The 16,130-nt window shown below is 35.8% G+C and overlaps 1 protein-coding gene across 50 annotated transcripts in view; it reads right to left on the reverse strand.

The window, feature by feature from the left end:
- Positions 1 to 16,130, reverse strand: part of TTN (titin) — a 325,993-nt gene that overhangs the window by 190,354 nt on the left and 119,509 nt on the right. For all 50 annotated transcript variants that reach the window (XM_072612482.1, XM_072612462.1, XM_072612461.1 and 47 more), the window contains 15 exons: positions 15,753 to 16,040; positions 14,014 to 14,304; positions 12,321 to 12,608; positions 11,033 to 11,125; positions 10,610 to 10,895; positions 8,874 to 9,051; positions 6,594 to 6,683; positions 6,229 to 6,496; positions 5,868 to 6,128; positions 3,664 to 3,873; positions 3,500 to 3,577; positions 3,370 to 3,396; positions 2,864 to 2,923; positions 2,648 to 2,731; positions 1,042 to 1,119 (listed from right to left, as the gene is read on the reverse strand). In XM_072612482.1, the coding sequence (XP_072468583.1) occupies positions 1,042 to 1,119; positions 2,648 to 2,731; positions 2,864 to 2,923; positions 3,370 to 3,396; positions 3,500 to 3,577; positions 3,664 to 3,873; positions 5,868 to 6,128; positions 6,229 to 6,496; positions 6,594 to 6,683; positions 8,874 to 9,051; positions 10,610 to 10,895; positions 11,033 to 11,125; positions 12,321 to 12,608; positions 14,014 to 14,304; positions 15,753 to 16,040 (2,580 nt within the window). The remainder of the gene's footprint in view (positions 1 to 1,041; positions 1,120 to 2,647; positions 2,732 to 2,863; positions 2,924 to 3,369; positions 3,397 to 3,499; positions 3,578 to 3,663; positions 3,874 to 5,867; positions 6,129 to 6,228; positions 6,497 to 6,593; positions 6,684 to 8,873; positions 9,052 to 10,609; positions 10,896 to 11,032; positions 11,126 to 12,320; positions 12,609 to 14,013; positions 14,305 to 15,752; positions 16,041 to 16,130) is intronic.

A 16,130-nucleotide genomic window follows, 5' to 3' on the forward strand; every position in this document is an offset into this window, starting at 1 on the left:
AGGCTAGTGACTTTGCACAGCCCTGCCTTAAATCCAATTTACTTGTAAGTTGTGGTATCACCTTCCTGATGTTATGGTCCTCCTTGAGACCGAAGGACAAACAACAGACATGTTCAGATCTCTCTCATTCTTAAAGAATTTTTACTTGGCCCTATTCCCTCAAGTTACTCTGCTATATCTCTTTCTTCTAAACTCTTAAAAATGCTGTCTGGATCATTGCCTCCCCTTTGTGTTCTCTCATTCATTACATAATCCTTTATAATCTTATTTCCAGTTTCTTCACTCAACCAAAATGGCTCTCTTCAAATTATAAATGATCCTCAAATTTCCAAATTTCATGACCTTTTCTCAATTCTCATTCTTCTTAACCTCTACAGCTTCCTCCTGGATGTTGTCTCTTCCCTGGGCTTATCTGATGCTGCTTTCTCTCTTGTTGTTTTCCCCCTACATATCTTGCTGTTTCCTCTGAGATCTCTTTATTTGGATCAACATCCATGTCCCATACTGTAACCATGCTTTTCTTTGAATGTTCATGTCCGGGCCCGTGGGATCAATTATGATCTTTGTGCATATTATTCCCAAATTTCTATATAGAAACTTGTTTCCCCTGAGCTCCAGTTCTGAAATTATCAGTTGTCTATTTATCATATCCAAATGGATGTCCAATAGATATCTCAAACTCAAGATGCTCCCAATGGAATTCATTATCCTGTAATAAGGACCTGGTTATTACTTCTTTTGTCTTCAAGGTCAATGAGGCTCAGCAAGCTTTAGATTGTCTCTGGATGCCTTTTACAGATATTAGCTACAGGTAGAGGGAAAATAAAGGGAGCTGGAAGAAAGTGAACTGGAAGAAGAAAGGAGAAAGAGGAAGAAGGCAGGATAAAAGAGGAGGAAAATCACTATTCTTATAGCATATAGATAGTGATAATTCCCAACCAAAAGGACCTTAGGTGTCCTTCCCTCCTTATAACCCATTTTAGATTCACGTGTATAAGACAAAACAATGTGTAAAAGTTGAATGTTGGATTATCATTCTACCTTTAGGTGGTGGTGGTGCCTCTTCCTTAGGTTTTGGAACAACTTTTTTGACATCTTTCTTCACAGCCTTTTTGGTCACTGAAAAAAATAACAAGTCAATATATTATTTATCAAAAGTATGGTCTTGGAAAATGGTATGTGGTAAATATTACCAGTGACTTGTAAATAGTAGTTGCAGAATAAATGTGTTGAGTCAAATACATGGGCACTGATTGGTGGGGTGCAAGTTCTCATGTATTCTGGCAATTCTCATTGAATTCTCATAGGCTCAAGAATGAAAAGGGAGTTTAGAGATCACCTGGCAGAACCTTCCCATTTTACAAATGAAAGATAATGGCTCAGACAAGTGAAGTAATTTGCCTAAAGTAACACTTCTTGAAAGCAGCAGAGCTAGGACTCAACCCAAGTATCCTAATTCCAAATCCAGTTATCTACACTATAGCACACCTATTTGGGTCAAGTATACTTTAGTATATTTAATTTTTCAGCAGGTTGCAATGGATGAATTATCATTAATAATTTGCCTTTTTCCAATTGGGAATTAAGTGAGAAGGGTCTTAATGTTTTGATCCAGCAATATCCATTTCTGGTCATATACTGCATATATATGTTTTTGGTTTTTTTGTGTATACATACATGCATATATATGTGTCTAATATGTATTTGTATGTATACACACCTGTCAGAAATAGCAAACCTAAGATTTAAAGAAATAAAAATGTATATTGTACATGTATACACACATTGTGTGTGTGTATATATATACACACATATATTGCATACATGTAGGACAGCTAGGTGGCACAGTGGATAGAGTGCTGGGTCCAGAGTAAGGAAGACTCATCTTCCTGAGTTCAAATCTGGCCTTAGACATTTACTAGCTGTGTGACCCTGGGAAAGTCCCTTAACCCTGTTTGCCTCAGTTTCCTCCTCTGTAAAATGAACTGGAGGAGGAAATGTCAAAGCACTCCAGTATCTTCATCAAGAAAATCCCAAATGGGATCATGAAGAGTCAGACACTACTGAAAAATGAACATGTACACATTTGTGTGTATGTGTGCGCATATATATGTTATGCATACACACATATGTGTACGTATATGTTAGTATGTCTGGCATGGCCACCAAAGTCGGCTGCTCTATTTGAGTTCTTTGGGGATTTTGATTAAAACCTAATTTCTAGCTTAATGAGTTTGAGAGTTAGTTTGAGATGTTATTGCTATATGTGGACAGAGGCACCTGGGACCATATTTCCAGGTTTTGCACTTTTTTCATAATATTCTCAAAATCCATGATAAGTGTACATTTGTCAGGATCTTTTTAAGGAGACTGCAGTGATGGCAGGTGACCAGGATAGTGGTTCTTTAAATGCTTCCTTGCCTCCTCTTCTACAGGGAAAGGATTTATGTGAATGGGTTCAGTTTACGTTCCTTATAAAGATGTTTTATCCTTCTGATAATCTGGCATTTCATTACTGAGAAAAACACATTACATTTTGTAAAGGTATATGAACTCTTTGAAAACTAGAGTAGAAAAATAACTGTACAAAACAGCTTCTTACTGTTCAATTACATTCTATGACTTTTAGGTTAAAAACTCGTTATACCTTCAACACGTTTTCCTGGTGGTTTCTTTTCTTCTGGTGATGGTACAGAAATAGGAATAGGAAGAGCTACAGCTGGAGGGATTTCTAAAGAAAATATAAGCCATTATCAGTAAAATTCTTTCAGTTTCCTACCTCATCTTCCCCCCTTAAAATCTCTAGCTCTCTTCAAGGTCTGCCTAGGAACTTACAAATATGACAGTCAATAAATCATTTTACCTTCTGGTGGGACTGCTCTGATAGGCATAGTTGGAATGGGAACTCTAGAATCAGGGATATCTGAGAAAGAAATTGTGAAGCATTACAAAACAGATACTACAATGATAAATGAAGATTTATCTGATCATCAGTGGTTTTCAAATAGCCGGATCTAAAATTTGAAACCAACATTTTAAGCTATGACTGTTCTCTGCAAACACACACACCATTTTATTTCCTGCTGAAATACTAATCTGTTATTATTAGGAAACACACAAACTAGGATAATCTTAGATATCACGGGAAGATGCTACTGCCCTCGAGTTTTCAAGCTCACAAGAGTTTCTATGTTTGTATTTTTATAATATGAAAACAGTCAAAAGCATCGTCAAAATGTATTTTGCAACACTTAAGAACTGGGAAGTAAAAATATTTAGACGCTGGGAGTTAAATTTACATATATATATTTTTTGAACTACATGATAACATTCAAATTTTGACAGTTGTATTTTCTTTTATTTTCTTACCAGGTGGCTTCAATTCCAGTTTAATTTCTACAAGAAAGACAGAGATTACATTTAGAATTGTGGGTTTTACAGGACATGATATTGTTTCAAATATTGCCATTTGAATTAGATATCTAGACTATTTCCCGACCTTTGGTTGTTAAGTAAAGCTCTGCTGTGCTTCTAGCTTCACCTCTTGGCTCCAGGCGGGCAATTACTGAATAGACACCTAAGGAAAAGAATGGTCTTGTTACTTGTTTTCTGCTGTGGTGACCATTCGCAATCAATACTTGCGCTGGGAAACTGTCAAATCACCTTCATCATCCGGGGTGACATTGTGGATGGTCATATAATGGCAACGGCCGTCGTTCCTGAAGTTGTACTTCTGACTCTCGATAAGCTCTGTGGGTCCTTTGTACCAGGTGACGATGGCGTCGTCAAAAGACACTTCACACTCAAAGGTGGCGGACTGATGTTCGCTGACCACAATGTTCTGTATGCGTCTGGTGAACTGAATGGGCTCAGCTGTTTTAGAGACAAGGATTCATCACGATTACATTCTACTGAACCTTCTCCTCAGCGTATGGCTACGTTTCCCCACTGTTCTAACCAAAGACTGATTAAAACAAAAAATCAAATACAAAGCACCCTCTCCCCCATCTTCCCATTTCCAGCTGACAAAAGTAGCATTAGACGACTTCGGGTGATTTCCACAGTACTGATGTTAGAAAACATTAAGAGACTCATAGCACGATCTTAGGACAAGATGAAGGTAATAATATAGGGCTTTCTGGTACTTGAAGGATCTGAGAAGTCTCTCTCTCTCTCTCTCTCTCTCTCTCTCTCTCTCTCTCTCTCTCTCTCTCTCTCTCTATATATATATATATATATATATGTATATATATATATATATATATATATATATAACCAAGAACCCATGAAAGAGGAATATTCAGAAACTTATATAATCTGAGTTGTGCTTTCATTTACATATTTGAAGATTTGTCATGTTCCCTATGAAAATTTCCTCAGAAACTGTCCCAAAATAACATTTTGTGCACTGCACAAAATTCTCTCTCAGATCATTTAAAATGATTAGAGGGAGAGCAGATGACATTCATTTAGTATTCATTGCTAAGTCTTGAAAATTTTAGAGTATAGGCAGCTGTAAGTGAGAGCTCACAAGGGAAGAAGCTGGCTAGTACATATGGCAAGGCTCAGGACAGTGGGGTAGAAAAGGGTCTTCTAGCAATATTGTGTTTGGCAACTGAGAGCTTAAACATACAAGACAGAAAGTCTTCACTAATTGGTAAATGCTCTGGTAGACTTTTTTGATGATATATTATTCAAAGCTAGGTGGTACAGCAAATAAAGCACTGGGCCTGGGATCCAGAAGACCTGAGTTCAAATCTGACCTCAGACACTAGTTGTGTGACCTTGGGCAAGTCACTTAACCCTGTTTGCCTTGGTTTCCTTATCTGTAAAATGAGCTGGAGAAGGAAATGGCAAACTAGTATCTTTGTCAAAAAAAACACCCAAAATAGGTGACAAACAAGGGGACATGACTGAACAACAATTTCAATTACAGATGATGCGTAGTGCAGTGCCTACCACTAAGAACTTGAAATCTAAATTTCTTGAATACTTTGAATTGTATATTTTGAATTAATGAAGGCAGGATTTAGGAGGGAAAGGAATCTATGACATTATTTAATTCAATCTACTGCGCAATACAGGGATCCCACCGAATCATCCTTGGAAGCTAGTTATCTAACTTTGACTTAAATATCTCCATTAAGAGGGAGCTCACACCCTTAGCTGAGATAATGTGTGTAAAGCACTTTGAAAACATTTTAGCTCTTTATCATTGCCAGGTCAAATGACTCCTTAAGGCAGTCCTTTACATTTGGGGTGAGCTCTAAGTGTCAGAAAAAATCAGTGTGGATTGAACTGAAATCTACCTTATAACTCATTAAAAAAAAATTCTTGAAAAGAGGCTGAAGGAAAAGTGAAGATTACTTTATATTTGTGTTGGACTAGATGGTTATTGAAGATCCTTCCAAAGTTCAATTTCTGTAATTCTATGAATTCCAAAATATTTTGAGTCTCATCAGCTGATTTCTTATATTTTCAGTGTTAGCATTTATACATTAGAAACAGACAATTCCTACAAATCAGGCTTGATTCACTGTTTTCTTAATTGTCTAGAACTAAGAAAATGATGGCAAAATTGCTAATGCATGTTGAACCTAAAAGTGTATCATTAACTTATATTTTCCCTATAGAACAAGTTGTTAAACATTTACAAACACATCCCTGGTTTTATTCTTCCTTATGAAATTTAAGAAAATGTGTCAAACCCTGGAAAGGCAACTACCTATGCAAATCCATGTCTTTAGATAATCAAGATTAACTTTGTCAATTTGCCAATAGGTGGAAGCATCCAATATTAGACACTTCTACTATTGACCATCAGTCTACATAATAGTTCTTCAAAATATACAATTTCAATTACCAACCTTCAATTTTTAGTTCTGCAGATGTTTCAAGACCTTCATACTTGCAAGTATATTGGCCCTGGTCTTCTGCTCTGACATCAGCAATGGACAATTTATGGACTTTGTGTTCCACCTCGGTTTTATATCTGGGTTGGGGCTTGAGAATCTTTCCATTTCTGAACCATTCAGATTTAACATTTGGCACAGAGAACTGACAACTCATTGTGCAGGTCTGACCTTCTTTTACAGTAACATCTTGAAGATGTCTCTCCCAAGCAGGCTCTGTTAGCATGATGAAAGAGTTTTAATAGATATCACATTGATGCATTCAAGGAAAAGTTAGTTTTTATGTTTTTGTTTTTATGAAACTGCATCTACTTACCAATCACAGTCAGTTTTGCGCTAGCAATGTGTGGACCACAAACCAACCTATAATTGCCCTGATCTTTTAGTTGACAGTCTTTGACTCTAAGAATATGTCGATCACCATCAATGCTTATTTCATATTTAGGACTGGGCTCCAATTTTTCGGTGCCTTTGTACCAGGAGAGTTTGATCTCTGGATAATTTATTTTGATGTCAATTTCAAAGACGGCATCATCGTCTTTTATAACAGTCTGATTTTCAATATCCTTGATGAGAGTGACAGGCTGAGGGTAAAAAAGATTTCGGTGGACCATCAATCTCACTTTAAAGTCCCCAACATACAACCCTACTTTGCAATAACTTATTTAATTTATTTATTACCTCCGTCTGTGACAATCTTTGCTGGATAAATGCTACTAATTCTTCAAATTCCTTTTCATCTTTTTCAGATTTCTCCACTTCTTCAATTTCCTAAAGAAACATCAAAGTATTTGGCATGAAAGAAAATAATTAAATGATGACTTTATTTTCTGCAGTTTCTATACTTTATGTATTTAGTAAAGTCCTGTGATTTTAATTACAACAATAATTAGCATTTATATAATCCTTTACATATATTATCTCACTCCATCCTCCCCACTACTTAGTGAAGTAAGTGCTACAGATATTACTTGTCCTGTTGTATAGCTGATGGGCAGTGAGTAGAATGCTGAGCCTAGAGTCAGGAGGACCTGAGTTCTAATCTGCCCTGTGAATAACTGTGTAACCTTGGGCAAGTCATTTAACCCTGTTTGACTCAGTTTCCTCTTCTGTAAAATGAACTGGGAAAGGAAATGACAAACCACTTCAATATCTTTGCCAAGAAAACCCCAAATGAGGGTCACAAAGAGTCAGTCATTACTGAAAACAACTGAACTACACCCTCATTACTTAGCATAGTGCCTAGCACGTACCAAGTGCTTAATAAATACTTGTCGACTGAAAGCAAGTGCAACTCTTTCATTTCACAGATGAAGTGACTAAAGTCTAGATTAAATGATATAGCCAGGTTTACACAGTGTCCCAAAAGTCTTAGTGTGGCTTAAGCCACTGTTTATTTTAAGCTGTATATACCCTATATAACTAGTTAATGGAGGAGACAGTTCTAGATCCAAGGTTTCTTAATGCCCAATTCATTGCTTTTTTCTCTGTACCAAATAGGCTCATGATCATTTTTGTCTGTCTTTGGAGACCCCTGTGCCTTGCATATAGAAGGCACTTGAAAAATGCTTGCTGATGGATTTATAATAATAATATGAATAATAACAACTAATATTTGTATAGTATTTTAGAGTTTGAGAATTGCTTTACCTATGCTAACTCATTTGATTACAGGAGGAACTGGAAAACATGTTATTCTACTCATACCTTTTGTATAACCTGCTTAATGATTTGATTCTCCAAAGGGTCTGTGGTCATGGGCTGTGATGTTTAAAAAGTTTCATAGAGAAAATTTCTGGGTGATTAGTCATTTTATTAATAATACCAGCATTTTAATAAAAAGAGATATATTTAATAAGAATGTTTGAGTAGAACCTATATAAAATTGTATGCCATCTCGGGGAGGGAGGGGTAGGTAGGGGGGAAGGAGAAAAAAATAATAATCTAAGTCATATGGTAGTGATTGTAGAACACTGAAAATAAATAAAATTAATTAATTAAAAAAATAAAAATAAAAAGAGGTCAGTGGCATTCTCGAATGCCAAAGACCATCATGACAGTGGCTCACAGCTTATCTGCACTGTAAGAGGAGTGTTCTGAGGGTGGCAATCAACTCTGGTTGGTTTAAAATTAATGAGACAATGAACATTGCAATGAAGAGCTGGATCTTTCTAATGAACTTGGATTATGTCATTCCCTTTTAAGTTATCCCCAGTCTTGGGCAATCTATTCAAAGAAATTATACCCACCTAAATCTTAGTAGAGTACAATGGGTGGGAGGGGGTCTGAACAAGATGGTTAAGAAAGCTAATCCAATCTCACTATCAGTAAAGTCCTTCGAGAGACTAAACTTGAGATGAGGACTATAGAAAAAGGGGGAACTCTGGATCTTCCCAAAACATGGGTGATTAATAATTATTTTTCTTATTGTGCAGATATGTCCTACAAAAATGTAAATTATTATGCCTAAGTACATGCATTTCATGTGCCACTCCCCCCGCCCCCCAAAATCATCACCAGGTAAATTCTGATAAGATCCCTCTCTCCAAACTTAGCTCGCCTAGATCCACTGTTGCACTCAACTCAAACCTTTACCAGCTTCACGAGACCTGCCAGACTTTGTGCTTTGCAAGCACAGCCTTTGAGAACCCAGAACCTTTGCTTTGTGCTGTAATAAGGCATCAGAGTAGCTTTTGGTGGAAGACTATACACACACACACACACACACACGTATATATGTACGTGTGTATGTATATGTAAGTATATATGCACATATATACATGCACATACACATGTATACACACACACATATATGTATATATATATATACACATACATACACATATTTGGTAGAGGAATATGCTGTGTACAGCAAGACTCTGATTGTTCAGACTATATAATATGTATATTTCAATTAGCATTTATCTACGTGATTTTTTTTGTCAACGTAAGGAAACTTACCAATCTGTGTGTTTCTTCTTCTTGGCTTTGCTTTAACAATTCAAAAGCCTGGAGCAGGCCTCGGAAATCTGTAATTCCATACATGCGAGCATATTTTTCATATTCTTTAGGATCAACATTTTTGAGAAGTTCCATGATATCAATAGTCTCCTCTTCCCCTTTTGTTTGGATTGGAGTCCTAAATGATAAAAGGAAGTTGATGTGGAAGGTAAAAATATCTAGATTCCATTTGTTGACTCATCTTTTTCTTTAATAATTAATGATATAATAAAGAGCTCTACATCATGAACATTTAGAACATAATTTCATTCTAGTGAAAATTCCACTAACACATTTAAAATGAGAGTGAACAGGATTTGAAAATAGTCACACCAGGATACACCTTTATCACAAAAGATAAAAATCTTCAATTTGGCAAAATTTAGGATAAAATTTGATCATATTATTTCAATGCAGGAAAAGAAAATAGAAGCTTCCCTGAAATTTAGACTTCTGTGACTACATGTGTGGGCAGCTAGGTGGCACAGTTGATAGAGTGCTAGGTCTGGAGTCAGGAATCTTGGGTCCAAATCTGGTTTCAGACACTTATTAGCTGTGTGACAATTGGCAAGTTACTTAACCCTGTTTGCCTCATCTGTAAAATGAGCTAGAGAAGAAAAATGGCAAACCACTTTAATATCTTTGCCAAGAAAACCACAAATAGGATCATGAAAAATTGTTCACGACTGAAACGACTGAATAGTAACATGACTATGTATATATGTACATTTTTACAGGCATACTTATGTGCAGACACAATTGAGTGCATGTAAATATGTATACATATGTGGAAGACAAAAGAATTTTATAGAAATTGCTCCAGATTGAATTAGATTTAAACCTGTTGCAATTTAAATAAATCTATAGGAAATTTTGTGTGCAAAGAGGAAAACATTCCTAAAAAATCTTAAATGAGAATTTCTCAAAAATATTGTAAAAAATCTTTAAAGATGTAGAATAATTGGGATAGTTGAGACTGAAAAATTAGGATGGAATTTTTTCAGAATTCTGTGAAATAAATGAAAAGAAAATGGATGATAACCCAGAAGATGATTAATATCTTAGGTGGAAAAAGCACTCTGTCTTAAAAACAGATAAGGACTAATTTCCATAGATGTAGCTAAAAGACAATTTAATCCTTCACTTGATTTCATCAATGTGTCTAAACTCTCCAATAATGTAGATTTCAACTGTTTCACACCTCAGTAAAAAAAAAATAATCATGGATAATTAGCTGATCTCATGACAAGCCTTCCTAGGCAATAACTGTACAGTCTGTTGCTGGGCAAAGGGTCTTCAAAGCTCATTGTAACCTGTGAAAGACTGTTATTTTGACAAGGTTATAGTTTGTTGGAGAACCCAGGACCATCTCCATGCCACACAATGAAGCATTTGAGTAGTATTTTAGGAGGCAACTAAAGATGTATTCTTTAAAACTTTAATCAATTTGATCCTAATGAACCATCATTTCCTCATAGGTGTTATAGTTCCCATTAGCATTTTGATATGCTTTTACGTGCATATAAATTTGTCTTTATCTATTACTGATTTACTATACAAAGAAATGTGTTAGCTATTGTCTTGTTCTATCTCTCAAGTCCTGAAGGGTAAGGATCATAAATCTCTTTAATAAACACGAATGGAATAAACATTACCATTTTTTTTTTTTTACTGACAGTAAACATGCTTGCACCTACCTTTTCAGCATTGCTCTAAGATCTCCTTCAATTTTCTCTTGTTTCTTCCTTTCGTCCACTTGTAGATTAACATTACTTTCAATTTCACCATGTTTATTGAATGCTACACATCTATACAATCCAGAATCAGTCTTTGTAGTATCCCTAATTTCCAGTTTTGCTTCGTCGCCTTTCTGCTGAATAAAGACTCGGCCTCCTTGGTTCAGCTGTCTCCATTTTCCCTTTGTCCATTTAACATTTGGGATTGGATCACCTCCAACTTTGGCAATGAAGGTTGCAGTGGTTTCTGACAAACAAGAATAAAAATAGGTCAGTGTTGGGTTTCCTAAAATCTACCTGCTAACCTTAAAACTATAAAGTGTTCTCTACATGAGAACAAGCATGTGTGGATAGAAAGATGCAAAGCTTTGATCCAACACTTACTTTCTATAACTCTGATACTCTGGGGTTCTGAAACAAAAAAGAGCTTTCCATCTACTGCTGCTTTTTTAGCTGTTGGTACAGCAGCTGGTTTATCTGCAAAACAAATTTTAATGTTACATTTTTCTCAGAGAAGTATTTTTTTCCTTCCTTGTGAATAGGCTTTAATATCAAGGTAAGTTTAAATAGCATTGTGTTCTTAAGTATTTAAGGTTTATAAATATATACTATGTTTCTCCATTTTTATACATACCCATAAATATATCTATAGCTATCTATTTATATAAATGAATGAATCATAGAGGATTTCATAGAAATTTAGTTTGGTGACAATTGCTATACACAGCAAATCAGAAATCAAACTAGCCATATCACATCTTACATAAATACGCTGAAGCTTCACTGGAAAGGTACTCAGATTTATACCAAGGGATCACTTTCTATTTCAGTTATTAGAGCCTTTGAATGTTGTTGCACTACTTAACCATTACACAATAGATAGGTCATTGGGACTTGGAGTCAGGAAGAGCTGAGTTCAAATCTCATCTCAGACACTGACTATCTGTGTGACCCCTAGGCAACCTACCCCACTTTCCTCACTTCTAAAATGAAAGGGTTGGATTCCATTGCTTCTAAGATTACTTCCAGTGCTAAAATTATGACCTTTTTAATCAGTTTTTGGTGAATTTGACTTTTTAATAAGTAACATTACTGTAAGGTTTCAATGTTTTTTGGATATTTTGACTGTACTGAACTTGTTTTCTATTTTCTATCTCCCAACTACTTTTCTATTATTTTTCTATTTTCTATCTCCCAACTCTGGGCACTTTCACCAACTGTTTGCTGTGCCCAGTACTCTCTGCCTCTTCATCTCCACCTCCTGGCTTCACTGACTTTCAGTCACCTACAAAAAGCCTTTGTAGATTTTGTTTAATGCCAGTGCCTTCCCTATATTACTTCCAATTTGTGCTGTGTATAGCTTGTTTGCTCATGGTTGTTTGCATATTGTCTCTCTCTTTAGACTGTGAGCTCCTTAAAAGCAGACATGTTTTTTATTGCTTTTCTTTGTATTTCCAGGGCTTAGCACAGTACTTGACATGTAATAGGCGCTTAATAAATGTTTGTTTACTGACCGACTCAAAGAAAACAATAAGTGTAACTGATACATATGATCACTAATCGGTATTTTTAAAATCTTTTTTAATATTTAAGTTACCAAGGTGACACTAAGCACTGAATAACAGATATTTATTGATTGGACAGGGAAAGTGATGTTTTGAGATTACTATACCTTTAACGGTCACTTTTGATTTGCAAGAGTCACTTCCAGCCACATTGGAAGCTTTGCATACATATTCTCCTGACTCGCTCTTAGTAACTTCCTTTAGTTCCAGAACAGCTGTTCCATTAGCAAAGCTGAAACTGCATTTGTCAGAAGGTTTTACTTCTCTGCCTCCTTTCAGCCACTGAATCCGGATGGGCTCTGATCCTCGAACATGGCAGCTGAGTTGCAAAAATTCCCCTTCGTTTACTGTTGCTGGAGCCAGAGGCTGATCAAACACTGGTGGTTTTTTAGGCTCTGGAATGGCAAAGTATTTTAGTGAGGGAAGAACTGGATGAATCTAATATTGTTGCACTAAACGACGATAAATGTAGGGCCATTTGGTTTAATTATCCTGAAAAAGAGTAGCTTTATTATTGTCCTCAGACAACATTTTAAAGTTGACGGTGTGTGAAAAGCAGAAATGTAGTAGATGAAACACAAATATTATTTTATACACAAAATTGACCAAGCATCTTCACGTTGACTAGGTATTGTAAATATTGTACATTCCTTGATTCAAACTTCCTTGCATCACAACACATTACTAATACTATAAACTTTAGATAATACAGATTTATGCTGAATTCTACATGCTATTGCTTCTACTGGTAAAATTCTTCTGTACATAGTAAGTGGCAAAAATCCACGATTCGAATAATCTGAGGGGCCAGATATAGTGCAATGGTTGTGTTCTTTCTCTTTTGTTAATTCGCAGCTATTAAATCCAGTTATGGTCATTTTTAGAGTATTTCAGACCAACGAAACTAAGAATTAAACTCAGTGTCCAAGTGAAAACAATCTCATTGGTCTGAAATTTAATTTTAAATGTTATTATAACTTTTTAATAGCTGGAGATAACAAAGAAACAAATATTGGAATATGAGTTCTCAGATTATTGAAATTTTGTTTTGTTCCATTTTTTTTTTTTTTTTGGCTGGAGAATGGTGATCATTGTTAAAACAGATGACTGTGCAACTCTGGCTTACTTAAATCCAGTTCATATGTGTTAGCACAACTGTATAGAAGTTTCCTAATAAACTCTTAGTTTGGAGATGTTAGCATAAATCCAGAGTATTCAAATTTGGTAACAGTAATGATTCCTAGGAAGTTCTTAGTAAAGGCCATTGCCATATTTGCAGTATTTAGCATACTGATGCTCAGGAAATTTGCATGCAAATATATATGCTTTCCTTTAAAAAAAAAAAAAAGTTGTTCTTCAATACCCAATAAATTTACCCGAGGTAGTAAATAGCCAGCAGAAGAATTTACAAAATCTTCATATTGGCAAGAATATATTCTCTAGAAAAGTATATCACTTGTGCATACATTATTATGACTTCAACCTCTAAGCTAGCAAGAATTATTTTTGGGATATGCGTTACAGTGGCTGAAACTTTGGCCCGTATTTGTTAAATGATACATATTTTACAGGACAACATTAGGCTAGTGGAAAGAGTGGATATTTTACAAAACAGCATTTGTGGGCCCATAATGACCTTTTTAAAGAAAGTATATTTGCTTCTATAACTTAATTAAAATCAGAGAAGATGTCTATTAACAGGTAATAAATAAGGGAATAAAATACAACAAGGAGATATAGAACAATAAATATTATTTGCTGTCATATAAATAAAATACAACAAGTGTGAAGTGAACTGACCTTTGACAACAATTGAGGAGGTGCACAGAGCAGACCCAGCCTCGTTGGACACTTTGCATGTGTACAAACCAGCATCAGACATCCCCGCTTTCTTAATTTGTAGAAATAATGTGTTGTTCTTGAATGATATTTCACAATTAGCACTTGGGTGGATCTCCATGTTATTTTTATACCAAGCAACAGTTATAGGTTGGGAACCAGCAACACGGCCTTCAAGTCTGAAAGAATTCCCTTCTGTTTCTTCCACTGTTTCAGAGAGTTTTTTAGTGAAACTTGGTGGTATGAGCCGTTCTGTAAGAGAGTGTATCACAAACAATAAGGGATGGAAAAACAGGTCATTGATAAAAAGACTCATCAGTATCTCAGAAGTCATCATACTTCATCTGTTCCCTAACTGCTACCGGAGCTCTCGTTAACTATTTTTCTCTTGGGGCAGGTGAGTGTGAAGGAGAAGGTGGCAAGACTCGCCTAGGGCACAGCCTTGGGCCAAATGAGGTTCTATGGTCAAAGGAATTGCTGTCACTGGGGGGACTGGATGAGGGTCAGGGGAAAATGTTTATAGAGAGGAAAACCAAGAGTGAGGAGAATGGTAGCTGGGAATGGAAATATCCTCCTACTGGAAGTTTATATACTTCTTGTTTTTGGAGGCAATCAGGTTAGGTGACTTGCCCAGGGTCATACAGCTAACTGAGGCTGTAGTTGAACTCAGATCCTTCTCACTTCAGGGTTGTTCCTCTACCCATTGCACCACCTAACTCCCCAAGTTAATATGCTTCTGACAGGGGACTGAAACATATTTCACATAAAGACAAGCAGGCGAAGGGAGAAAACCTTCTAGGAGGAAAGAAAATGCTAGCAAGACTGTGCTATTAGCCTTATCCTAGTTAGTATCCTATTATCCACCATGCGTTTATATGTAAATTTGCAATCTGACTTTGAGCTGAATTTCAAAGCTGTTATTTCCAGGAACAGAAATTTACCAAAAAAGGGAAAATGTTTCTTTTTTTTAAATAATAAATTAAAATTAAATTAAATTAAAAATTAAAATTGCCTTATAAAACTTGTAGACCACTCTATGCAAAGCTTTAGAAAGCATATGCTAAAGAATATAGGATTCTTTTTGCCACACAGGCTCAGTTCTTAGATATCTTAGTGCAGGTTTAAAATAGTTTAAAACTCAAAAGTCTTAGGGCAGTTTTAAGCTTTAGTAGTTTAAAACTATTGTTATATAAATGATAAATTAACCTTTATGCAAGAGGTAAAAACTGCACTGAGACTTTTGGAATCCTGAGTGGTTTCTTATACATTGTTTTAACCAATGCTTATCATTTTTTTCCTCTCTATCTTGTTCAAGTTGGAAGCATAGTGACCACTCATGGGCCCAATCACAATATAGATTGGTACAGAAGCTTTAATCTCGTCCATTTTCCAAGGTGGGCCATTTTGTCCATTCCTTAGGCATTCTGAGAAGGTTCTGCTCCCAGAGGCTCTCCACCTTGGTGATGCACCTAGCTTAGATACTCTTGGCTTCCAGTCCTACTGCCTATCAAAGCTTCTGAACTCAAGAGGTAACTAATCTCAACCCCCCCAGTAGCAGGGATTACAGAAAAAGCCATCATTCCTGCTCAATACTTATTCAATTTGCAGAAATGGTATCCTTGGTTTCTTTATATGTGTCATAAGTAACCCATCATCAGGGTGAAATATAAAAAGACTATACTTCTGGGTGTATCACTTACCTTTTATATTAAGTTGGGCTGTACATGAATCTTTTCCAACTTCATTCACAGCATAACAAGTATACTGTCCAGAGTCTCCTTTGTCAACTTTTACAATAGTCAAGTGGGCAGTATTCTCCAGGTAACTAATTTGATAGTTTCCTCCACTCCGTATTTCTTTGTTATCTTTGGCCCAGGCAACCTTAATTGGTTGAGTTCCAGTAATGTGGCATTCAAAGTCAGCACTTTCTCCCACAACAACATCAACTGGGACAGTTGGTATGTCGAAGAAGGGTGGATTCTTTCCCTCTATAAATCAGTAAGTAGACAAATATTCCCAGTCTTTATATTAATAAAACATACTGATTGGTAAAAAGTAATATATAAAAAGATAATATT

The sequence above is a fragment of the Notamacropus eugenii genome, chromosome 5, assembly GCF_028372415.1.
Source record: "Notamacropus eugenii isolate mMacEug1 chromosome 5, mMacEug1.pri_v2, whole genome shotgun sequence".
In the NCBI taxonomy this organism is placed as follows: domain Eukaryota; kingdom Metazoa; phylum Chordata; class Mammalia; order Diprotodontia; family Macropodidae; genus Notamacropus; species Notamacropus eugenii.